This window comes from Phalaenopsis equestris, unplaced genomic scaffold (genome assembly GCF_001263595.1).
Source record: "Phalaenopsis equestris unplaced genomic scaffold, ASM126359v1 Scaffold001189, whole genome shotgun sequence".
Taxonomy (NCBI): domain Eukaryota; kingdom Viridiplantae; phylum Streptophyta; class Magnoliopsida; order Asparagales; family Orchidaceae; genus Phalaenopsis; species Phalaenopsis equestris.
Window position 1 is genome coordinate 227,975 of NW_018165628.1, and position 25,566 is coordinate 253,540.

At 36.7% G+C, this 25,566-nt stretch overlaps 1 protein-coding gene across 2 annotated transcripts; it reads left to right on the plus strand.

Moving 5' to 3' along the window:
* On the plus strand, window positions 1-23,932 carry LOC110033465 (nuclear transcription factor Y subunit A-7-like). Of its 2 annotated transcripts, none has more exons than XM_020737455.1 (6): window positions 1-113; window positions 19,914-20,322; window positions 21,537-21,649; window positions 22,042-22,116; window positions 22,764-22,937; window positions 23,365-23,932. In XM_020737455.1, the coding sequence occupies exons 2-6, from the start codon at window positions 19,968-19,970 to the stop codon at window positions 23,701-23,703; spliced, it is 1,056 nt and encodes a 351-aa protein (XP_020593114.1). In that variant the 5' UTR covers window positions 1-113; window positions 19,914-19,967; the 3' UTR covers window positions 23,704-23,932. The 2 variants fall into 2 exon arrangements, with proteins under 2 accessions (XP_020593114.1, XP_020593115.1); XM_020737456.1 differs by having other exon boundaries at window positions 22,045-22,116.
* Window positions 23,933-25,566: the final 1,634 nt, after the last annotated feature.

The following is a 25,566-nucleotide window of genomic DNA, read 5'->3' on the forward strand; positions in this document are numbered from 1 at the left end:
ATTATTTTATCCATTATTGCCAGAGATGAGAGAGGAAGGTGTAAGGAGGAAGAAGCAGGATGAGGCCAAAGGAGCCAAGGGTTTCGAGCTAGGGGACATGTTTCCCCGAATAGGTATCTCTTAACATTCTTCCAATCTTCTCTTCATCTCCATTCGCTTATTTGGTGATCTGCCTTTTGGAGCTTGATCCTGTGATTTCTCTTGAGAGATTTTGTTCTCTGGAGAGTTTTGAGGAATGGGGTTTTAGTAGATCGGTGGAGGATAAGAGATGCTGGGTTTTGCTTTTGTGATGTTATTTTGTTGCTTTTTGCTTCTTTGTGCTGTTGATTTCTTCGAGTTTGGGGATGTGTCTGCGGTTTTGGTAGTGGTCTTGTGTTTTGATGGGGATTTTACGAATTTGCTTGATTCTGAATTGTCTTTTTGGGCTCGGAGGGTGATAGTGTCACTTAACTGCGCATCTGGATTTTTAACCGAATGTATGTCTGTGATTTTTGAACGCTTTCAGCTGAAGTAACCTTTAGGTTAAGGGTAGAGGTTTTCTCTCCCGCATAGCTTATTCATATAGCCAAGTGGTTTAAGTACCGCTGTAACAGTAAACATCCTCTGAGGGAATTCAATTCGGTGAGCGAGCTTGTTAGATATGTGGTAGAGGCACTGGATATTGATGTTCTATGTTGTGAACCCTTAGTGATGATGATGTATGTGGCTTGTTTCCTTGGATATCAGTGGATCCATTGCGCTTAAGTTTGGTGGCAGCGTGAAGATCATGGCTAGTTTGCATGTGGGTACGGGGTTGTCAGTGGATCCCCTTGTGAAATAGCATTTATAAGTAACATTTCAACTTATGTTTTCAAGCATGGTCCAAATCTACTTTTAATATTAAAGATTCCAAATAAAAGAAGGCCCTTTAAGTGTTTGTTTTCTTGTTGGATATAGAGTTTTTCTTGGACAAGATTTTATTTGTTTGAGAAGTATACAGCGTTTGGCCAGCTCGTTGGGTCAGCATAATAAGTCATCTACCATAAATCCAATGGTGAACTGTCCCAAGTATTTAGCTCTACCTCACCATGTTGTCCGAAGATCGAGCATGCAAACAAGTCACGTCAGCTATTTTGATCCGTACTTTATTCTATACTTAGCACATTGTAACATTTTGTTTCTTATATAGCGTTGTATGTACCATACTCTGGCTAGCCTAACTTATTTATAGTCGTGGCCATCATGAGGTACATATGATGAGGGAAGGGAGGATAAAGTGATTCTTAGAGTAGTAAGGTGATCCTTGGAGGTTAGAAATCTAGAATCCTTGAGTGAAGGAGATTCCATTTATATCAATAAAATCAAATTTGTTTTCTTCTCTCCTCACACAACTCTTTCTTAGGTGGTATCTGCCTATGTATATATTAGGATCCAACATTTATAAAATAAAATTCACATATATATTATTCTAAAGATAGCCATCCGAGTTTCAGCAATTATGAAAAAGGAATAAAGGGGAATCAAGATTACTAAGATCTAATTAAGCATGAGTAAAGAAATCTAATTATTAGATCAAACCCTAATTAGTTCAATCAACTATCCCCTTTCTAAATGAATCTAAGCAGATCTAAAATGCAAGCATTTTGTGGTTAGAGTTAGGGCTTACCTTATCTATAGAGGCTGTGGAAATTGAACAGGATGATTTCATTGATATTAAAAGGGGTATAAATACATGATACAATAGTTATAAACTAGGAAATACATAAACAAATACATAAATTAGGAAATAACCTTTAAAGAAAGGAAATAATCAAATAATTCTAATATTCCCCTCAAGTTGAAGCATAGATGTTAATTATATTGAACTTGGATTTGAAATCATCAAATAATAACCGTGATAGATTCTTTGTGAGGATATCTACTAGGTGATGACTGGATATGATAAATGGAACACAAATCTCCCGAGAATTGAGTTTCTCCTTGATGAAGTGGCTGTCTATCTCTACATGCTTGGTGCGATCATGCTAGACTAGATTATGAGCACTGCTGATGGTGGTTTTATTATCATAGAACAACTGCAGAGGAATAGAGATCGACATACGTAACTTATGGAGCATGATGCACAATTAGAGAGCTTCACATATTCCTAAGGACATAGAATGAAACTCGACTTCAACACTGCTACAGGCAACCGCCCACTGTTTTTTGCTTTTCCAAATGACAGTTTTCCCGCACGAAGGAGCAATAACCTTAGGTAGATCGCCGATCATAAATGGACTCGGCCCAATTAATGTCCGTATAAACTGCAATAAAGCTAGAGGTGTGGTGAGAGAACAATAAATCCTAGTCTAGTGTGCCTTTTAAATAGTGGAGGATCCGGTGGGTAACAGTGAGATGATGCTCATAGGGGTCATGCATAAACTGTCTTACAATACCAACAGTGTGCAAATGTTGGGGTGTTTATGGGCGAGATAAATTAGTTTACCCACAAGGCATTGGTAGTGTGTCTTTTTCACCGGAACGACATTGGTAACATCTGCCAATTTCTCATTGAGATCCATCGGATCAACAACTAGTTTGCAATGGAGAAGGTTGGTCTCGGTTAATAGTTCCATCACATATTTGCGCTGGGAAAGGCTAATGCCATGAGAGGACCGAACAACTTTCATGCCTAAGAAATATCGGAGAAACCCCAATTCCTTCATTTCAAAAGATGACGAGGATGCTTTTAAGAGACTCTAAGGCTGGAAGATCGTTACTTGCAAGCACAATATCATCGATAAAGATAATGAGGATGTCAATATGACCATTGGAGAAATGCCGAAAGAAAAAAAGTATGATTAGATTGAGCTTGAAAAAACCCATGGCTCACTATCACCTATGTGAACTTGCCGAATCAGGCTCAAGGGGATTGCTTCAGTATGTAGATGGACTTTCGTAGTCAACACACTTGTCCACGGGAAGCAGTAGGGTCAAAGCCTGGAGGGAGAGACATATACACCTCCTCTGTGAGATTCACCGTTAAGGAAAGCATCCTTGATATCCAGTTGGAGTAAAGACCAATTTAGATTCACGACAAGGGATAACAGAACCCGAATGGGGTTCAGTTTAGCAACTGGAGAAAATATCTCTTCATAGTCAACTCTATATGTTTGCGAGTAGTTTTTAGCAACCAATCGCACTTTGCTTTGTTAAAGGATCCATTAGAGTTAAATTTGATGATGAAAATCCACCGGCAACCCACTGTTTTCTTTCCTCAAGAAAGATCAACAATATCTCACATATGGTTTCACCAAAGGGCATTCATCTTATCCATTTCTACAACCTTCCAGGAAGTGTCTGTTAATACTGCCTTAATAGTTGATGGAAGATAATGATTCGTAACGGAAGTCACAAATGCTTTGTAGGTCGGCGATATGCTGTAGAATGAAATGTATTTTTCCATGAATTAAAAGAGCATGCCTGATTGTGTACCTCAATGGTAGAACTCACCTCCTCATTCATAGCTGGAGTAATCCCCTCAAGTTGAGAGAGTGTAGTTCCGTGGATGTCCGTAAGAGTAGATTTAAAGACCTATAAGTAGGCAGCGGGCTCAAGAGTAGGAGCATTGAGACGAGTCTCAATTGAAGGTTTGATGCATCGAGCATATACACACAGAGTGGATGGAAGATGTTGGCTTGGTTGCCAGCGGATCTAGTGGGACCGAGGGTTCCTCGGCAACATTGGCTTTTGGTGTATGTGGAATATTAACTGGATTCAAAAAAGGAAGTGTTGAAAAAACCAAGCTCCCCCTCACTTGGAGCAGTGTTAGGGAAGTGCGGGACACTTTTAAAGAAGGAGACATTGACACTCACATAGAGTTTTTTTGTGATAAAATCAATGCACCAATAGCCTTTTTAAGCGACAAAATATCCAAGTAAGATACATTTGTTTAAACAGGGATTAAGTTTACTAAAAGTTGGCGCAGTATTTTAAACAAAGGCCATGCCCCCAAATATTTTGGGGTCTAAAGTGGAGAAGAAATTATTGGTAGGAAAACATCACATCAAGACAGGTAAAGGAGTCTGAAAGTTGTGAATTTTTGTGGGGACTCTATTGATGAGATATTTGACGGTAAGTACGACATGATTCCACAATCGTTCGGGATATTAGATTGAAATATAATGGAACAAATAACTTTGAGAAGGTTTCGATTTTTTCGTTCGACTATCTCATTTTAATGAGTATCCAACAGGAGCTATGATGGAGGATGCTCTTACCTACCAAGAATTCTTCCAATATAGAGCTAAAAAATTCACGATTGTGTCGGCCCTAGGGACTTGAATTGATGTTTTGACTTGGGTAAAAAGTGAATTTCCGAAGATGGCCGCAACTTCAGGTTGGGCTTTTAAGATATAGATCCAAGTCATTCGAGTATGGTCATCAATCAAGATAAGAAACCATTATTTATTGGTGTAGTTCGAAGTTCGAGAGGATTCCTATAAGTCACTATGAATGAATTAGTGAAAAAGGAGCAGAGAGAGTGTAAGAGGGGTGGATTTGAGACGCGGCGATGTTTAGCTAACTGACAAATCTTACATTTGAACCTAGATAAATTTTTATTCGTAAACATGAAATGATACAACTGTTTTAAATATTAAAAATTGGGATGACTCAAACGATAATGTAGAAGCATTATATGACATTTAGTAGACAGTTAAAATTTACAACTTCTGGATGGAGTGTCCTCATCATCAATGCCTTCCCTTGGAAGAAGCAGAGCTCAACTACTTGCTTAACAGTTCCAATTATCCTACTCAAACGACGATCTTGAAGGACACAAACATTAAGAGAAGAATGAGCAGCACAATTAAGGTCAAATGTCAACCTGTAGACTGCCAAAATGTTACACTTAGCAAAATGTACTATAACACAAATTCCAAAATCAGCCCGACTCTTAGAACAACAATCCCTTTATCTGCAATGGAACTACATGAATCATCAGCAATATTAATAGTATCTCTTCCGGAGCATGGAGATTATGCTGAGAAAGCTTGTAAACATGTGGTCTGTGGCAACTGAATCAATAATTCACAGATTAGAAAAAGTTGTAAGTGATATAGGAATGTTATCTTAACAGTCATGAGAGGTTGACAGGCCAATGAAAACTGACTAGATCCATTGAGCTTAATTAAGTACTCCATCCGACTCTTAATGAAGTCTGGTGATTTCGGGATATTTTGAGTGGGAGTAGGCTGTACCGTCATGGATTTTGTGGTCGTAGTGAGACTCTTAACAACAGAACATTTGGTGGAAGGTTTATTCGTTGGTTTCTCATGGAGCTTACAACACTTATCACGGGCACGGTAAGGTTTGTGACAGAAATCATATGTGGAGTGATTGACTCGTGATGGCATGGAAGAGTGTTGAGCATTATTGGAGACTAAGGAGGATGGTTCGACTATAGGAGTGAAGGTGCTGAGCATGACAACTCTTTGACTTTCTTCGCGACGAATCTTAATGAATCCTACCCTTATTGAAAGAAGGGGATCTCGACAAAGAATGCAGTCGCGGACTTCATCGAGATCCTTATTTAGGTGGACCATGAATTGGAACACAATTCATTTCCATAATTTTTGGGAGGAGGGTAAGATTAGCCGAAGGTTCCCAAGTGTAGTCTTAGTAGAGATCATATTCCATCGATAAGACAATCAAGTCATTATAGTATTGTGTTACGTTACTTGATCCTTGTTTTGCCTTGCAGATCTTCTTAGAAACTTCATAGAGTTGGTTGGAATCCCCGATGTTAGAGTAGTTTTCACGAACTATAGTCTAGAGGATGCTTGTAGATGGAAGAAACTGTTATGAACGATCAATTGAAGTCTCCATGGAATTAATTAGCCACTGCATGACTATGAAATTCTCCACTTCTCATGCTGCATACGCTGGGTCAGTATTTGGAGGTTCACGAATCATACTCGTGAGATGGCAAATTTCTCGCGTTCTTTGACGAACAATGACACAGTTTGGGCCCATTGGAGGAAATTAGAGCTGTTAAGTTTATGGGTGGTGATCAAATAATTTATGTGGTTTTCAGGTCCTTCAGTCTGCGAAAGGATTGAGATTGGTGTTGATTCTCTGGTGGACTCAAGTACATCGTTCGAAGGAGAGGCTTGGTGGCGGAGCCTTTCATGATTTCGATTGAGCCAAATGTGAGGTTGGGATGTCGAGTCATAGAAAGATTCTGGCTGCAGGAGGAAGAGCCAACGGTGGGAGGCTCTACAGGGGATAGATCTGGCTGTTGATTGGGACGGTTGGAGGGAGGTACAGCTGCTGGAAACACCTACTGGAAGGATCAGCGATAATAAACTTCAGAAAACCGATGCTGGAAAAGCACTGCAGGGAAGCTAGGGCTGAAATCTACAAGGTAAGGGCTCATCAGTGGGAGAATCAACATGGAAGAGGGGAACCGACAAGGAAGACATAGGAAGTGCCTGTGGCTAGGGTGGTGTTTTAGCGGCAACTAGGGTTAGATCCTTGGCTCTGATACCATATTGTAATTTTGCATGTTGATTTTATTTATATTAAAAGGGGTAGAAAAATAGGATATAAGAGTTATAAACTAGGAAATATATAAACTGGGAAATACATAAAAAAGGAAACTCATAAATTAAAAAATATCCGGAAAGGAAAAGAAATAACTAAATAATTCTAATAGAGACAATGATCAAAATGGTCTCCAAATTATTTGCATGGGATCATTTTTGTCTTAGATTAAATAAAATGCTTGATTTAACTCGTTGGCTCTTAAAAATGGGAGCCATAATTGCCCATTGTTAAAATGACGAAAATTAGATTTGGCTCTGATACCATATTGAAAAAGTTGATTTTATTTATTATTTATATTAAAAGGGGTAGAAAAACAGGATATAAGAGTTATAAACTAGGAAAGATATAAACTGGGAAATACATAAACAAGGAAACACATAAATTAAAAAATATCCGGAAAGGAAAAGAAATAACTAAATAATTCGAATAGAGACAATGATCAAAATGGTCTCCAAACTATTTGTATGGGATCATTTTTGTCTTAGATTAAATAAAAATTCATTGGTTCTTAAAATGGGAGCCATAATTGCCCCATTGTTAAAATGACGAAAATTAGATTTGGTGTTAATACATGTAGTTATTTTAATAATTTATATTTTCTTGACATTTTAATAAAATTTAATTTATTTACTTATCTCATTTGAGGTATAATCTATCAATAAGATTGCCATCATTTTTTACTTCATTTTCAGAAGCTCTGTGATGAAATTAATGCATATTAAATTTATAATTTTTAGCATGTTTTTTTTGATAAAGTTTCTACTAAATTTTTCTAACTTAAAATGTTATCAGCTTCTTTAAACATTTCAATATATAACTTACTAAATTTTCTCTCTTTTTTAGCACCATCCATCAACATTAATTTCACTTTCCATCATTTTTAACTATAAGACAATTTTCGCCTATATTAAAAGTTTAGGGATTGGATCGAACCTTTTATAATCTGGGACTAAAATGCCCACAAATTATTGGGAGACCATTTCTCCTCATTTATTAGTAGGAGAAGAAAGTCCAAGCCCAAAGCTCTATCATTGGCCTTAACCATCCAATCTTGCTTCATCAGGTTGACAACTCTTCTTTATTATCCTTGCCACACCTATTGATGACCCCTTTTCATCTTTGGCTCTGCTCTTCTCACTCTTGCATGTCCTCCACATCTCTCTCCCTCTTACTCTCTAGCTTGTCATTATTCTCTAGCTCTCTTGAGAACTCCCAGCACTGCCTCTATAAGTGTCATCTATACCCTTAGCCCCTTACAGGTGTCAACCTCTCATCAGCACACCTCCATAATCCATATAAAGACTTGGTCAGAATTTAGTGTAACTCAGCTTTTTTAATAACAGAACAACTATTAATTTTTAATCATTTTAATGTCATGAAATAAATCAAGATTTTGTTATGATGATGCCTAAGGGAAATTTAGTCATTTTTTATTTATTATTGTTTAATTTAAATAGTGCTAATATGCTTAGGGTTAATGTTATGCATGAGATTATTGTTGTGAGTCTTAGGTTCAGGATTTGGGAGAGATTTTCAACCTCTCGAATTGTATGAATCGGGAGAGACCGCTCAAATCTCGAACTGTAGCTGCTTATCTTTATGTATTCGTGTTGTATTGTTTTGATTTGGTGTTTGTGAAATAAAATGTGTTTGCTTTGATTTATGTGAGAAATCTATTCCGGATCATATCAAATGGTATCGAAGCAACAATTCTTGGTAGAAATAAGAGGATCCCTGCGCACGAGATTGGGCGTGAGCGATACAGTTGCTAACTAGGAAGATCCCGCTGTACAAGGACCTGAAACTCCTATGAGTCTCCATTGGATCACAGTCTAGTATAATCACATCTTACATTCTCATGGGCAAGATAAAAGACCCAATATCAGTTTTTTTTAAAATGTCCTTGATCAAGACCTTTGCGATATTGATAGAAGAGGTTGCAAGCTTGCAGGATACTGCCGTTTCCTTGGTCTTCAAAGATGATAGTGATTCAACTAAGGGGAAGGGACCTTTCGTTATGGGTCCTTCAATGAAGGTACATGAGAGCATGACTTTGGTGGCTTTTGATAGTAGACATAGAAAACCTGTCATGTCTATGGATCTAGCTCATCCACAGCTTTAGAAGTGAAAATTTCCATCTATTGAGCAGCGAAAAGCCAAGATGTATTCTTTTAAAAAAGAACGTCTTAAATAAAATTTTAAAAATTGATTAAGCATGGTATGCGGTTGAATTCACCAAAAAGATCTCATGAGGCAGAGAAATCCGGAGAGCTTAATTATCGCTTATGTCATAGGCATTTGGGTAATGTTATAGAAGACCGCTTCCCCTTCAAAGATTGGCTTGAGGCATGATACAACGTTGGGGAGATTGAGATTTCTGAGTAGTACTTGGAGAAGCCTATTGGGTGAAGATCAACCAAAGTTCTGTGGCCACTCCAATCATGCCTCCCCAAGTGTTGCTAAGATTTTATTTTCTTTCAGTTGTAATGCAAATGTAAGCTTATGATAGGATTATGATATTTCTCCTGATAGACTATGTACTTTTAATGAAGAAATGAAAGAAGATATTTATGGTTATTCTTATATTTCTCATATTTGTATGGTTAATTTCTCAAAAATTTGATGTTAATGATGATGAAGATATTGAGGGAGAGAGGAGAAAGATCTTTTTTTTTGCCTTTCCTCAATGGCATATATCACGTGTATGATTGTCTCAGTGATTCATCAGATGACACATGCCAACCAACTTCGTGACCTAGCCTCCCAAAATAACCACAATCTAGGGATTTAGAAGGTTGGGATCGAGGTACATAACTGTTGCAATAAGAACTAGCTGGGAAGTCGCTTATGACGACGAGAAAGGTTTACCGTCGCGATTAGGGCTCGTTGGAATGCCAATGATCACGATGCAATTGCGATTAGAGTTTGTTGTGCAGCAACATTAGAGTCGTGACATAGAAGGGGATGCAGGGCGTGCGATATATTCACGATCGAGCTAAGTGAGAAGCGACGATGTGACCACACAAAACTGTTGTGATTTGAGTTAGCTGGGAAGCCGATTGATCGTGGCGTACAAGGTCTCCCTCACACGCTTTCGTGGTCGCTGTAAGGGCTACCTGGGAAGCCGTCGATTGGTTCTCTTTGGGAGATGCACGATTCTGTGATTGCATATCGTGATATAGTCACGATTTGGCTTCGTTCGGCTAACCTGGAAAGCCAACGATAGAATTTCAGCTTACAATATTTTCTCTTTTGTAATCAAAATTATCATTGGAATAATGACAACAAGGAAAGTAGATGTTCTAGAGAAGAAATTAGAGAGCAACAAACACGAACAACAACAACAACAAGAAGGTTTCATGTGATATCAGCGCAATGTTGCCTCTTCAGGCGAATTGGGAGCTACGAAATTAAGTGAAGGAATTAGGAGTGGACTCGAGCAACAACTCTTGGAAGAAGTAGCACGACATTCGACGACTTTAATGGAAGAAAGCATGATCAAACGAAGGAGTCTGGAATAGATTCGAGCGGTAGCCTCTGGAGGGAATGTCACGACATCATAAGGTTTGTAACGAGCGATAATAGGCAGAACGTGACATCACGCGATTTAGAGATAGAGCAGTTTTCTTGAAGAATTTTGGTTGGAGATAGGGAACCACGGTGGGTGGGACCCCTGAGGAGGGCTGCCTCCAGCCGTGCCAGTGCCTTTTGCTACGACAGCCTTCTGTGTGTAAGGTGATTCAGAAGTAATGATGGGAGTTAGATGGAGAAGAGTGGAGGAAGTTGTAAGGGACTGATTTGGAGATTGCACAGTATTCAAGGAAGCAAGATGGTGTTTGTGGCGATCCCATATTGTGCAAGATGCTGGTGGCGCTGAAACTATGATGAGAGCGATTTAGGACACTAGACTAAGATTCTTGATTGAGTTGCATATTATGAAAGAGATATATGATACAGAGCTGGCAGAGATTCTGGTGTTTGATAAGCTACTGGATGAGTTCTTTGAGGTGACGGTATCCTCTAGGATTGATTTGAAGTCGATATTATCATATTCAGATGCTACTGAAGGATTTGTACAAAACATGTTGAGACGGTGAGGGTTACTACGAGTTTATGATTAAATGAAAAAGGATCGCCATATGATGACCCCACGTGGGAGCCATACGATTTGATCCAACAATAGTTTTTTCGACCTTGAGGATAATGCATCTTTCTAGGAGAGGAGTAATGTTATGATGACGCCTAATGACAACTTAGTCTTTATTAGTTTAAGAATAATTTAATCATTTGTCATTTATTATTGTTTAGTATAAATAGGGCTAATATGTTTAGGGATAGGGTTGTGTATGAGATTATTGTTATGAGTTTTAGGGTTAGGATTTTGGAGAGATTTTCCTCCTCTCGAATATTTGTGAGATCGCCTACCTCTCGAATTGAAGGTGCTTATCTTTATGTATTCATGTTGTATTTTGATTTGATGTTCGTAAAATATAATATATGTTTGCCCTAATTTCTATGAGAAATCTTTTCCGGATTGTATTAGAATTTTATTTTGCTTATGAAACTTGATAGACACCAACTATTTTTATAAGTATATCCAAATTATTAAGTTGAATTTGTGAATAAATCAATTTTTATTTACCCAAAATTGCTCGTATAAACTCTTTTGTTTACCTATTTATGATCGTAAATTTAAATTTTGACTTGAGATGCACTACAAATCTAGTTAGTATCTGTAATGACCTTATTTGCACACAAATCATAGTAATTAATATTAATTATTCTAATCAAATTTTAATTTTAACCTATTATTAATTAATCATGCATGGTTGAGTTAAATAATTTATGGACCATTACACATCAATATTGAGATTTTTAAAATCAAATCGAATGAGTGGGTTTGGTTTGGTGTTCAGGCCAGGATGTAGTTAATTATATGTTATTTATTACTTTTTTTTTAGATGGTATTTAGTTCATAGTATTCTACATCTAATTAAAAAAATATAATTATGGTTGAAAGTTCAGGCACCCATTTATCAAAGTTCTAATTAGCCCATTGGTCCCCAAATACTTGCTGGCATAGTACTTCTTTTTTGTTGTTTGGTACCATCATATTAAATACGGTTGAGATAATTTGAAGAACTAATGTCACTTGATAAACAGAAGCATAAAAAATTCATACTCAACATTGAATAATCAGTAGATTGTAATGAAATAGATGTTTTGCTCATCTGGGAAATGTGATTTGTGCTTTTATGAGGGTTGTGAAAATCATACTAGCATCAAACCGAGGTTGAACTCGGTTGAACCGGATGATGCAATAAATTATAATTTTTTTAAAATATTACATAAATAATATATTTTTAAAAATTGATTATTAAATATAAAATAAATATCTTAATATTTTAATAACAAGCACCATAATAATTAGGATAAGTTCTTTTAAAATTTAATAATTAATTTAAATAAAAAATTAAAATATGAAATATAAAAGAGATTACAATAATTTTAAAAAATATATAATGAATAAAAATTAAATGAGTACTATTTACCGTAATTTTCTCTGCCATTGCATGAGATCCCAAGATATGTTGGCTGCTTGTCCTCCCATCCGTGAATCTGCCACGTGGCACTGAGCTCTTTGCCCGCCGCGAAACATCTTCCACAGAAGGCAAAACTCCATTTATTACCCTCCTTGACTCCCATCCCCGAATCTGCCATGTGGTGCTAAGGAGCTCTTTGCCCACTGCGTGATCATCTTTTTACACAAGACTCCATTTATTACCCTCCTTCACTCCATTTTCTATGCCTTTCTCTCCATTGGAAACTCCTCATGCAGAGCCCTCCTACGTTTCAGTAATAAGGGTGGAACCTGTTCACCGATTCAATGGCTGAACTTCCAGTTCACATCCAAAATGGTTTTCTATGTGATTCGGACCGAGCTGGCCACTTGTTCACGATCGAACCGACTGGTCCGGTCTGGTTTCTAAACATTGATTTTTATACAGTGCGAAATAGCCTTCTTAATATCCAATGCCAATTTCTTGGGCATTGTGAACTATTACTACTGATTTTAATGTATTTGCTCTTCTGTGCTTTATTAGTTTTTATTTTGTGTCCATTCATTAACTTTTCCACTGAGAAAAGAATAAGTAATCCCTATTCAAAGAAGTTAAAACTTCCGATATAAACTAGATTTTGAGATTGAAATTCATCACTTTTATAATGTCCTGTATTTTCTCAATTATTCATGCCAGTTCTTAAATAAATGAGGTACTACTATTCATGTGGTCAGTATTCAAGTTTAATTTCTTGAACCAAATGCATTCTCTGCAAATAAATATTCTAGTCAAGGATTTCCCTAAGACAGGCATATATTGTCTGGCAGTATTTATGTATTTCTTTGTGCGTAGGAGGTAATGACAAACTGCTTACGTTCAATTGCTTGGAAAAAATAAGGTTTTGTTTACTATTACTACCATAACAGGGTTCACTTACGTGCCTGAACTGGAATTATTGTCTTTTAGATAGAATAATTTATTAATTTCTACATGTTTCAATGATCTAATTGTGAAGACCTTCCAAATAAGAGGCGTATTTACTTTTTTGCGTGATCTTCAATCCACTAATCTGGTATGTAATGTTGTTTTTTGCATACTAGCCCAACATTTTTTTCATTGTAAAGTTTGGGAAAGTAATTAGGTCATACTGAGGAGTTGTAGATATTTACAAGGAGGTTGGAAGAGAAGTTCGGGGGCATTCTTAGCTTCTCGATTTGTTTGAGCACATGTGCATATGACGTGTTGGTGGGGAGTCAAATAGTGGGTTTCAATTTTTTTCAGAGTGACGTTTATTTTTTTTTTGGAGTAGCTTAATTTGAGTATGATTGCTCTTGGAAATGCACCCACAATTATGAAACCATTCCTCATGCTTTCGTTGGAAATTTCATTTTCATCGGAATGTGCTCTAAACTATACATTCAAATTACTATTTTATCTTGTATTTGGTCTCTTGCATGCTTTTTGGCACATGCTTTGTGGATTTGCTTTTTTCTCATTTGCATATGCATGTGTCAACATTTTGGAGATTTTTTGAAATAGAATTATTTTAATTATTTTATTTGCATCTATGTGTGGGGCATATCTTGTGGGGGAGAGGTTTACACTTATAAGTAGAGGTATTGTGCGTGTGATCTTCATATTCATAATGAGGTCTTAGTGCATGAGTGATGAAACATTCATATTTGTGCTCGTTAGCAAGTCAGTGAAGTTAGTGTAAGTCCATTTTTTCACTTTTGATCTTTTACACAATTTCTTATGCATTTTAAGCTGTTATACTGATTTAATTTTTTGGTCCTTTTTGTCATACTTTGGTGCACCAATTTTGTTAGATATTTCAAATAAATTTTGGATAAATTTTGACAGTGATTTTAAAGCTAGGCCTGCCTGACATACCTTGAGAGGATTGTATGTATGGCTGCCAAAAAAGCTCGTTGTTCACGAATAGCTCGTGTTCGGCTTGTTATGTAGCTTGTGTTCGAATCGTTCGTTAAATAAGTGAGCCGAACACAAACATATTTTTAAGCTAAAATTATAAAATTTAAGAGCATTTCACCTTGCTTGGAAATATTACCTATTGTTTGACATCTATCATAAGTTTTGATATATTCATTGACATCACTAAACAGAGTAGACCAATAAGATCCAGATTGTAAAATTTTAGCAACAGTTTTATAAACTCGAAAATTTCTCCCAAATTCATAATCGTGACATTTCCTAATAATTTTAATTCTATAGGTACAAATCTCTTAATCACCCAATCCATATATTTCTAATAAAGGTATTGGCCGTCCCAAAGTAATATATGGCGTCATGGACAAATTTCTTCCGTTGATGGTATGTCAGACCGTATGACATAATATCATTAACCATATAATTTACCAAGTCAGCATACCACAGAATGTGTCATTCAGTAATTGCCAATAATTGTTCATTGCAAAAACTCTCTTTGATCTCCTCTTCATAAACACATGAATTCCCCTGAACCAGTCCCGATAAGTGATCCGCTATCTGATTTTTAGTATCTTTCTTATCTACTATTTCGATATCAAACTCTTGTAGCAATATGACCCATCTGATTAACCTTGGTTTGACATCCTTTTTTTGACATCTTACATCGAATAACAGAATGGTCAGCATGAACAATACATTTAATTCCTACCAATTAGGGTCTAAATTTATTAAATGCATATACTATGGCCAAAAACTCTTTCACAGTAGTAGTATAATTAATCTTAGTTACATTAAGGGTCTTACTATATAGCATATAGCTCTAACCATCTTATCGTGTCGTTGTCCTAAAACTGCCCCAATAGCGTAGTCACTCGCTTCGCATATTAACTCAAATGGTCTCCTCCAATTAGGTGAGACAATTATATGAGTCGCGACTTAACTTTTCTTTCAAAGTATTAAAGACATTTAGACATACACGGTCAACATAAAATATAACATTCTTTTCTAAAAGATGACATAGAGGTTTAGGGATTTTTGAAAAATCCTTAATATATTTTTTATAAAATCCAGCATGCCATAAAAAACTTCTAACTCCCCTCACAGTAGTAGGTGGGGAAAGTTTTTCAATAACTTTAATTTTTGCATGGTCCACTTCCATGTCTCTTTCAGAAATTTTATGACCTAACACAATTTTTCTAGAAACCCTGAATTATCATTTCTCACAATTGAGAAGAAGGTTGGTCTCTTCAAAGTGTCCTCAACACCTTAGCCACATGATCCAATCAAGAGTCAAATGAAGGGCTAAATACTGAAAAATTATTCATAAAAATTTCTTTCACATTCTTAATTAGGCCATAGAAAATTGGCATCATGCATCGTTGAAACATAGCATGTGCATTACATAACTTAAAGTACATTATTCAAAAAACAAAAGTCCCATAAGGACTTGTGAATTTTGTCCTATCCTAATCCTCAAGAGCACCCATCCAGAAAGCATAAATATGGGTGGTCGACTACCTATCTAATATTTGATCTGAGAAAGGTAAAGAAAAATGATCTTTTCTGTGGTTGCGTTTAATTTACTGTAATCGATACATATATGCCACCCAATGACATGTCCAGTAGCAATCAACACATTATGTTTATTTACTGACACAGTCACTCATCCTTTCTTTAGAACCTAATGGATAGAGCTAACCTAGACACTATCTGAAATGAGGTAGATAATGAGTGCAACAAGCTACTTCAAAATCTCATTCTTCACAACTTATTTCATAACACAGATAACACGGTTTAATCTTCTTTGAGGATATGCTTGGAGTTTGTGATTTTATTTCATTAGGATCATATGCATGCACATCGAAGGGCTGATCTCCTTTATGTCTGCTAAGGTCCATCCAAACGCTTTCTTAAAGCTCCTCAGACATTTATTAATTGTTTCTCTTGTGAATTAGTCAAATCTGAGGATATGATAACTAACAATGTAGATGACTTACCTAATTAAGCATACTTCAAATATTTAGTAAGCACTTTCAACTCAAGTTCGGGGGGTTCTTCAATAGAAGGAACAATAGTTTTACAATTTTCTATCAAGTATCTCAAACCTCACCCTAACTATCTTCAGATTTTTTTTCAACCAATAGAGTAGATTCGTCCTCAATGTCCGTCATTTCATCCTCGATCAAAATTTTCTCCCGTGGTCGTTGGTGAGACTGGTGCTCCTAAATTTTTAGAAAGATTTTCTACCGGTCTTTTAGGTTCCATGTTCTCTTTCTCCACCTCAGAATCATTCTGGACCATGTCCTCCAACTCTATTCGGCTTCTCAACTTGACAACCTTTACGTGCTCATTATTCTTCTCTTCAGGGCTGATCTCAGTGTTATTAGGAAGAGTTGCTTGGGGTTGGCTGTTAAGTGAGTTCGCAATCTGTCCCAATTGGTTCTCAATGTTCCTAATAGCTGCACCATGGCTTTGTAACTGATTCCTCATTTGCAAAAAAACTTCTTAGAAAGACAACTTCTCCTTGAATTGTGGGTTAGACTTAAATCTCAGAGGATAAGAAGGTCTCGGGTTCAAATTACCCTGATTATTCTAATTCCCAAAAGGGTTAGGTTGATTTCTCTCCTATTGTTGGTTTCCTGCACCTTGATTGTTATTCCAATTGAAGTTAAAGTGATTCTTCCAACTGGGATTATAATAGTTAAGATACTGATTGTTTGTCCTGTTGTTAATTACATTTAGAGTCTCAAAAGATGAAGTGTTAACATTAACCAGTTGTCCGAATGAATTTTCCTCAATGACTTGTGATCCTCAAGACTGGTTCATCCCAAACTGATCCATCTTTCTAGAAATAACAACAACTTAAGAAGTTAAAATTGAAAGCACATTCGTGTCGTGAACACTCGCTACCTTTCTAGGGTTTATTCTCTCAGAAGGCATTAAAAATTATTTGTAACCATCTGCTCAATTTGATAATAAACCTCTTCAAATGGTTTTGGCATAAATGAACCACCAGCGGCGACATCTATAATAGACCTAAGAGATTCAACTAAACCATTGTAAGAAGTCTGAATTTTCAACCAATCGGACAACGCATGATGGAGACACTTTGTAAGAAGTTTCTTTAATTGTTCCCAAGCTTCATAAATCGACTTACCTACATATTGGCAAAATGAAGTAATATCATTTTTCAATTTAGCCGTTTTTTAAGGCGGGAAATACTTAGCTAGGAATTTCTGTCGTTTTTTAAGGCAGGAAATACTTGGCCAGGAATTTCTAGGCTAAATTACTCCACTTCTCAATTGATCCAGGTGTTAATGAATTTAACCACATTTTGACTTTTATCCCTCAAGGAGAAAGGGAAAAGCCTAAGCCTAATAACGTCATTAAATACACCATTATTACAAAATTGAGCGCAAAATTCTAAGAAACTGCTAAGTGTAAGTTTGGATCCTCATACAAGATTCCCCCAAACTGATTGTTCTACACCATTTGGATAATAAAAGGTTTCAGTTTGAATGTGTTAGATTCGACGGCAGGGACCTGAATGCTTAAGTGAATTTAGCATAGTCTCTTGATAGTCTATGTACATTATGAATTGGCGCGTGAGTTGGTTTCTGAATTTCTGGGTTATTATGTGGGTTGTTTGCCATCTCTCATATGAGTTGTTCAAGTCTCTTTTAAGTCCTGTAGGTCTTGAACTGCGCATACACAAACTAGAAAATCTGATAGGTAAGATTCACACACAATCACACAAAAATATTTTTTATTTTTCTTGGTTTTTCAAAAACAGTAAAAACAATTGAAACGCAAACAATTAACACTAAAGGTTTTCCAAGTTTAAGACGTGGAGGTTTAAATAAAATTCTCCTAGGTTAAATCACCGTTGATCCGATAACAACATCAAAAACTTGATAACCGCTTCCATGTGCACTCACACTCTGGGGGCTCACGCAAGTGTAGGTGTCGTATCAGCAATATTAGATTTTTGAGTTCAGAATATCAATCTCACAGGGAACGAGAGAATTAGGCTTAGGAAAAGTTTTAGTCAACTTTCGTTCGTAGCTTGGAATTTAGAATATAACAAAATTCTACAAATTAATCCTATTGTATCGCAAATAATTTTAAAGTGTCCTACATTTATCCTACATAACCTAGTTATTGGATTGATGAATATCAGGTTCTAAAGTTACCCTCCGTTGGAATGATTTAAGTGGAGTATAGGAAATGTAAAGTGTTTATTATAAATTTGGCTAGTGTTAAATAAGAGCAACTCTCTTCTTTACTCTTTCTCGAGTGCATAAAGAAGATTGGTTAAAACGACTTTAATTTCTTAAATCCTGTTTTGAACTCATCAAAGAATATTTCCCTAGCACAGTTCAATATGACTAACCTAGTTGACTCAACCATAGTTCTCCCAAGTCATTATGATTCACAACGCATTTTAACATTTCACTTAACCAGAATGAAAGTAAACGAAGATCTGAAGGTTAATCATCACATTAAATAATTAAGAAAAAAAATTTGAAAACATTTTGCAATCCTACACATTCTACTCAATCATCAAGATAAGGTCAAGAGTACTACTCATCAAAGTAAGGTAAATAGTATTACTCAGACAGCGGGAAAAAAATACCACGAAGCTTCATTTGAAAACAAGAGAATTCCACTAAATGACGTGTTTAAAGAAATACAACAAATGAAATACAGAATCGCTTATCTTCATCTCCTGTACAACAACCTGAAGATGCTCCACCAAATACTTTCTTGGCTGCTGCTCCTGAAGTTTTTCCCTATTCTTAACTCAGGAAGAAGAAGGAACAAAACTCTACAGCACTCATAGACTTTTTCTATCATTGTCACTCAATTCTCCCCAAAATACTCAATCAAACCCTCATTTTCATCAAATCCTAAGTCCTACCTGCATCAGTCCATCAACAACTCTGATACCTCCCTTTTATAGACTCATGTACAACAACATAAAAGCCTCCCATGATCTTCTATACAACTCCCCACGATTCCCCACATCAGGCTGCCCGAACGGCCAAAACTGCTCCTGGCAGTTGCTGACGCCTAGACGCCCCTGGGCGCCAGTCTTTTAGTTTGCTGAGGAATGTATGGGCACCTTGGCGCCGGTATCGTGGCGCCTTGACACTAAGTTATGCGCCATCCTCTCGGTTGGCGCCTAGGCGCCAGTCGATTGCATGCTTCTTTGCTCCAAGTCTCCTCCACATTGCTCCACTTCCAACACCTGTTGTACTTGTAAGAAAATTATGAAAATACATTTCTTTAAAGTACAATTTCATCTATAAAAAATGTGTAAGGTATAAAAGAATTTAAACATTCTTTCTACACATCAGTCGCCCTTACTAATCCTCCCCTAGTTGTTGTCTAGCCGCAAGCCCACTTCTCTGTGCTGCCGCTAGACCTCTCTACCACCTTTAATTCTCCGTTTTAACTATCTCGACATGCAATCCACCACCTTCAAACCTCGCCCTAGGGGCTCTTTGTATTTGTGTCATTGTTTTTTCTATTTTCAAGTATCTTTGTTTGTAATCCCATTTGAATTTCACCATTAATATTTATCATTTCTTTGTGGTTTATGTTAACTCCGGAAACAAGCATGAAAATTTGTATGCTAAAGTGTTACCTTTTGTCTCTTGTTGACAAGTTTAAACTAACTTTGAAAATTTATGAATTAACCATCTTAATATCATTTATGAAAATAGAGTGCTTTCAATTTTGTCTGTGCTCTTGGGTAATCTTGTTTAACAGTTTTGGCTGATTAATTCTATTATGCTCAAGATTTCCATTTGTTTTCTGAAAACATTGCAGCATTTGAAGATAGCTGTCTATTTTATTTATAAAGGTTCACATGCAGTACGAAATATGTCCTGTGAGAATTTTAAAGGTACTGGAATGCTAAACATGAACAATAAGGAGTCGCAGCAAAATATTGTTCAATCAACATACAACTATCTTAGTAATAGCATTCCATGGTGGAATTCGGCTGGGCCTCATATTGTGTTGTACCCTACTAGCACTAACTTATATGCCAACTTGAACAATGTGGCTTCAAATCAGTTAAAGCAAGATGGAAATCCAATTTTGGAGCAAGAGTCATCATCAACACAGTCCACAGGACATTCTCATCATGAAATCTCTGGAAAGAGAGACGATAACCTCAAGGAACGGTGTCTCTCAGCACAATCTGGTGCAAGTCATTATAAGGTGGACCAAAAAGGTATCCCGGTCCTCTTCTATGGTTTATTTTCTTGATATGGTTCTCTCTGATTTTCTTACTAAAATGGACTAACTCTTACTTTCTTTTATAGTTTTTATTGTTTTATCTGTTATCGTGAAAGTTTGTATTTCTTTCATGGTTGAAGCGGTGTATGAATGCATTTTTTCGCTGTAACTAACTACCCCCTTTATTTAATTTGTGCTATGAATTTGTTTGAACTAATGAGAAGAATTTTGAATTATCATGCCTGTGATTATGTAGAACCCTTGTCCTGGAGACAATGAAAACTTGCTTGATTTGTCTTGGTCTTTTTATCAATTTCCGGCTTTGTGGTGTTATTCTTATTTATTTATTTTGTTTCTTTTTTACATTTTTTTTACTTTTTTTTAAATATCTTGAAATATTTGCACTATGCTTGTTCTCCTAGGTCCAGCATTTCATTTCATTTTGAGAGTTTCTGGCTTTATGGAATCGATGCAGTTCACTTTTACTTGATACATATTCATTGTTTTGTGAACCGCCTCGCGTACCCCTTTTCCTTTCATCCATCTGATATGCCCTACTGGTGTTTTGAAGGGGCCTGAAAATTGTTCATTAACTTATTTGATATACTTAATTAAATTATTATGATTTAATTAATTTTATGAAGCATTCTGTTCTTCTAGTGTTTCTGATCTTTGAGTACAAAGACTTGTACACAAAGGACTGCAGAAGCCGACTTGATTGGTTCTGAGGTGGTTCTACTGGTGCTGGTTTTGATTGGTATGCACTATAGTTTATTTTTTCATGGGGAAAGTTGCTTAGCTCTAGATTAAGGCATAAAAGCGTTATGATTGGTGGATAGGATTCATAAAACTGAAATGAAGACATCGATTAATGGTTATGATTGTCACTTTTTTTTTATTTGATTTTTTTTGCAATTGCAGTGCAGTGATATTTCTCTTCTGGCTGTATGGCAGTACTTAGAAAACTAAACGAACCATGGTATTTGTAACAGTGATTAAAATGGACTTTTGCTTATTTTATGTTTGCTTTGTTACATAACATTTTTTTATACTATTTTAATAAGATGTAAATTAGTTAAGATATAACTTAGTCTTTGAGGGCATCAAAGATATATTTTGATAATTATTTGGTGTTATGAGTTAGTCTCCATTAGTTATCTACAATGAATTTGATCATTGTTCATGATTCATACACTTTGTTCACTTCAGGTGATGAACACACTCAGGAGAAGCTTGAACAGGGCCATCCAAAACAGCTTTTATCGGCAGGGAGCACCCAATTTTTCTATGCACCTCAAAAACTTGATTGTAACCAGTCTCTTGTATGTTTTTTTAAGGGATATTTACACACGCAGCACATAATTCTTATGTATTTACATATCTCACACCTAAACTTTCATGTTTACATACATAGCATATTGGTGCTTTAAAGCTATGCATGAAAAAGGTTTATTTCACATTTAAAAATTGGTAAATGAGCCATTTTTTATTTGATATTAAAGATTCAAGTGCTATGTGTGTAAAAATGAAAGTTTGGGTGTGAGATATGTAAATACATAAGAATTGTGTGCTATGTATGTAAATGCTCCTTTTTAATGAACATTCTTTTTGAATTTTAAGGATATTTTCCATCCACATGGGTACAAATTTGTGGATGTATAGATTGAGTGCCTCTCTTTTTATGCTGCGTATTATTGTTCTGTCTTTTTCCTAGCAGGCTTATGTTCCTTATGCCTATTCGGATGCACACTATCCAGGAATCATGGCAACTTATGGGTCTCATGCTGTTGTGAGTTTTATCTTCCTTGCTGTCACTAAATTTTTGCCATTTTTGCATTTGATGATAAAATTATAGATGGATCACTGTGGAGTGGAGTGATGCTTGTCACATCCAAGCTCTGATAAACAGTGCAAATTTGCTATGTAAATGATTTTGAATGTGGATTTTCTTGTGTGCGGGGGTTTTAAAAATGAATCAGTGGCAAAATAATATTTTGCTCAATCTTCCATGGTCAGAAAAATGAAATTGTCTGAACTTGGTGTACAGTTGACCAAAATAGAAATATATATATATATTCAAGTCTTGCCCTCTAAGAAAACAATTTGTATGCCCTATTTTGAAAATTTTTGTCTTCTCCACTGTCATAAACTTAAAATTTTTATATCTGATACTTAAAAATCTTCTTATTTCATCAAAAATATTATTGATGTTAGCTATTTAAAGTAAGATGCATCTTTTTATTTATATTTTTGGACTTGATTCAGACATCAAGATGTTATATAAATATAAAGATTTAATGTTAGATATGTAAATACATATCCATTACGTGACATGTAAATCCCACTTAAAAATTTTACAATACTATAATCTACCCAACATTTGTTTTATCCTACAATCTATTCCTTCTAATGCCTTTTTTCATGCTTGATCATCAGATTCATCCTCAAATGATGGGCACGTTTCCTTCTACTCGCGTCGCGCTCCCCCTTCAACCAACAGGAGAAGAACCAATATATGTGAATGCTAAGCAATATCACGCAATCCTAAGAAGAAGACAGCACCGCGCAAAGCTAGAGTTTCAAACTAAACTTGCGAAAAACCCCCGCAAGGTAATCGTTCACTTCCCATCCTCATTTATGGGGCGCTATTTACATACGGAGTGTCACGCAGTTCTGCGTGTGTAATCCCCTAAATAACCTTCCAATAAGTCAGTTATTAGGGGTTATTGAGAGGTTTTGAGAGTATTAACTACAATAACCTCTCAGTAAGTCCCCAATAACCTACCAATTCATTCCGTGGTTCCGCGCTCATTTTTTTTTTGCTGTTATTCGAAAGTTTTGTTAGGTTATTGGGGGTTTTAACCCCAATAACACCGATATAATCCTCCAATACCTGCCGAATAACCTTTATACGCATGATGTAGAACTGCGTGTGTACTCCGTACGTAAATATTTGTCCCATTTATGTCGCTCCACTGAAAGGTTTTATCATCATCTAACATATGAAATAAAATTTCTTACACTTTCATATTTTTAGCCTTATCTCCATGAATCTCGTCACCTCCATGCCATGAAGAGGGCTAGAGGAACAGGAGGAAGATTCCTAAACACCAAGAAGACTCAGGATGCCCCAGGATCCCATAATTTCTCTGGTTCTGAACCCCCGAAACATGGAAGAATAGCAAGCTATGATAATGGCACGGTGATCTCTTCTGCCACCTCAGCTTGTTCGGAAATAACGAGTGTTTCGACCAGCGGCAGGCCTGGGATGGTGCTTCAGCCTCAGACTCATCTGGGTTTCGCCTCCAATCTCCAATATCGTTCTCGTAGCATGTTGAACAATGGCGCCGAGCTTCGGGAGCCGATCACGAGGTAGAAATGAGTGGTCGTATTCGTGCCGATCTCCTGGCAACTCATCCTTGGCTTTCCTACTGTTTTGTGAGGTTTCATCTCTTCGGTTAACTGTGGGGGATTAATGTATATAGGAACCAGAAGTTGAGACTAAATATATTTATGTAGTTTTTGGCAAACTTTGTTATTAGGATCAACTTAACGGCCAGGGCAATACCATGGCAAGCATTTTGAGGTGAATTGTTGTTTTAATTTGTTCTCTTTTTTGCTTTGGTGCTGAATTGCATTTTTTCCATTTTTGTTTTTTTACAAAGTAGAATTGTAAATATGTAGTTCGAGGATTTATTACTTTGAGGAATTACATCCGTCGATTCACCTCGACTATTACAAGAAAACACTCTTCAAGAAAACTCTCTTTCTCTCTATTCCTCTCTCTCTCCTCACTTAGCCACGTGAGAGGATGGATTTGACAAAAGAAAACCGAAGCTTCTTTTCTTTGCCACCAAAACCGAAGCAAAGAAGAAAAAGAGCCGTTTCTTCACCTTGCACGCTTCTTCCCGGGGGATGACACGTATGGGCTTTACCATTGGTTTATGTTATATATCATGGCTCTTAATTATGAAAAATGGCACACTTGTAATTTTCATGCCTCTTGGGAGGCCTCATCTATCTATAAATAGATGAGGGGTCTTGTGGGATAGAAGACTATCACAAGGAGAAAGAAAATTCTGTTCAAGAAGATCAAGGGGAGGAAGAAAAATTCAGCAATGAGAGGAAGAAGGAGAGGAAGTGGAGAGACTTTAGAATTGAGGGAGAGGTCTTAGATCTTGTAGAGAGAGAGAGATCTAGAGGGACATGGTGATTCCTCAATGAAATGAGCAATGAAATGAGCCTGTAATAAATGAGCCTGTAATTCTTCTTTTGTGCTAGTGAATTTTGGTAGCGATTCCCTCCGTGGATATAGGTCTAAGGACCGAACCACGTAATCTTTTGTGTTCTTGTGCTTGTGTCTTCGGCGTTTTTTTTTTCATTTCCTGCAATTTTTCCTCTCTATTTCCACTATTGATTTGTTGCGGTTATAAACTTTCGCTCCAAGTGTTGTACAACAAGTGTTCTTTGGCAGCACTAAGGAGGTGGAAGGTATCGACATTCTTTCCTTTCAGCTAGTTCCACCTGCAGGGAATCAGCGGTGTTCAACTCTCTTGCAAGAATAGTCTACACGGTTTCTTGGGCTGAAGGTGTTCAGCTGCCTTAAGGTAACTACGTCTGCAGCAAGGAGTTCCTTATAGGAACAGTGCAGTTCGGCTGTCAAGCAGCCCGCAGGTGTCCAAAATCAGGAGGAATTCAACATTCCTTCTGCCTTCTCCTGTGCAGCAGATTGATTCCTCAGGTACAAAAAGGAGCTGTTCTTGGTGTTCTTGGAACTTGGCAATAAGGATTCTTGACGGGGCAAGATTTATAATAATTTGTAATCCTACTCTTGCTGGAAAGATTTGGATATATATATTTAGTTCTCAATCATCTAACTAAATACATAGAGATCTTTGGAAGGTTTTCTTTTAGGTGTTCTTGGAACTCGATAAAAGGATTCTTGACGGGTCAAGATTTCACAACAAATTAAGATCGAGAAAAAGAAAGTGATAATGGGCTCCGCAAAATTCGACATCGAGAATTTCACGGGAAAGAACGATTTCGGTTTGTGGAGAGTAAAGATGAAAACCCTGTTGGTGCAGCAAGGCATTGCAGAAGCCTTGCACGACTCGGCGGCATTTCCAGCCGACATGACTGAGAAAGAGAAGAACGTGATTCTTGATAGGGCCCATAGCTTAATAATCCTTAGCCTTGGCGATACGATAAGGTTCTAAGGGAAGTTTCAAGGGAGACAACG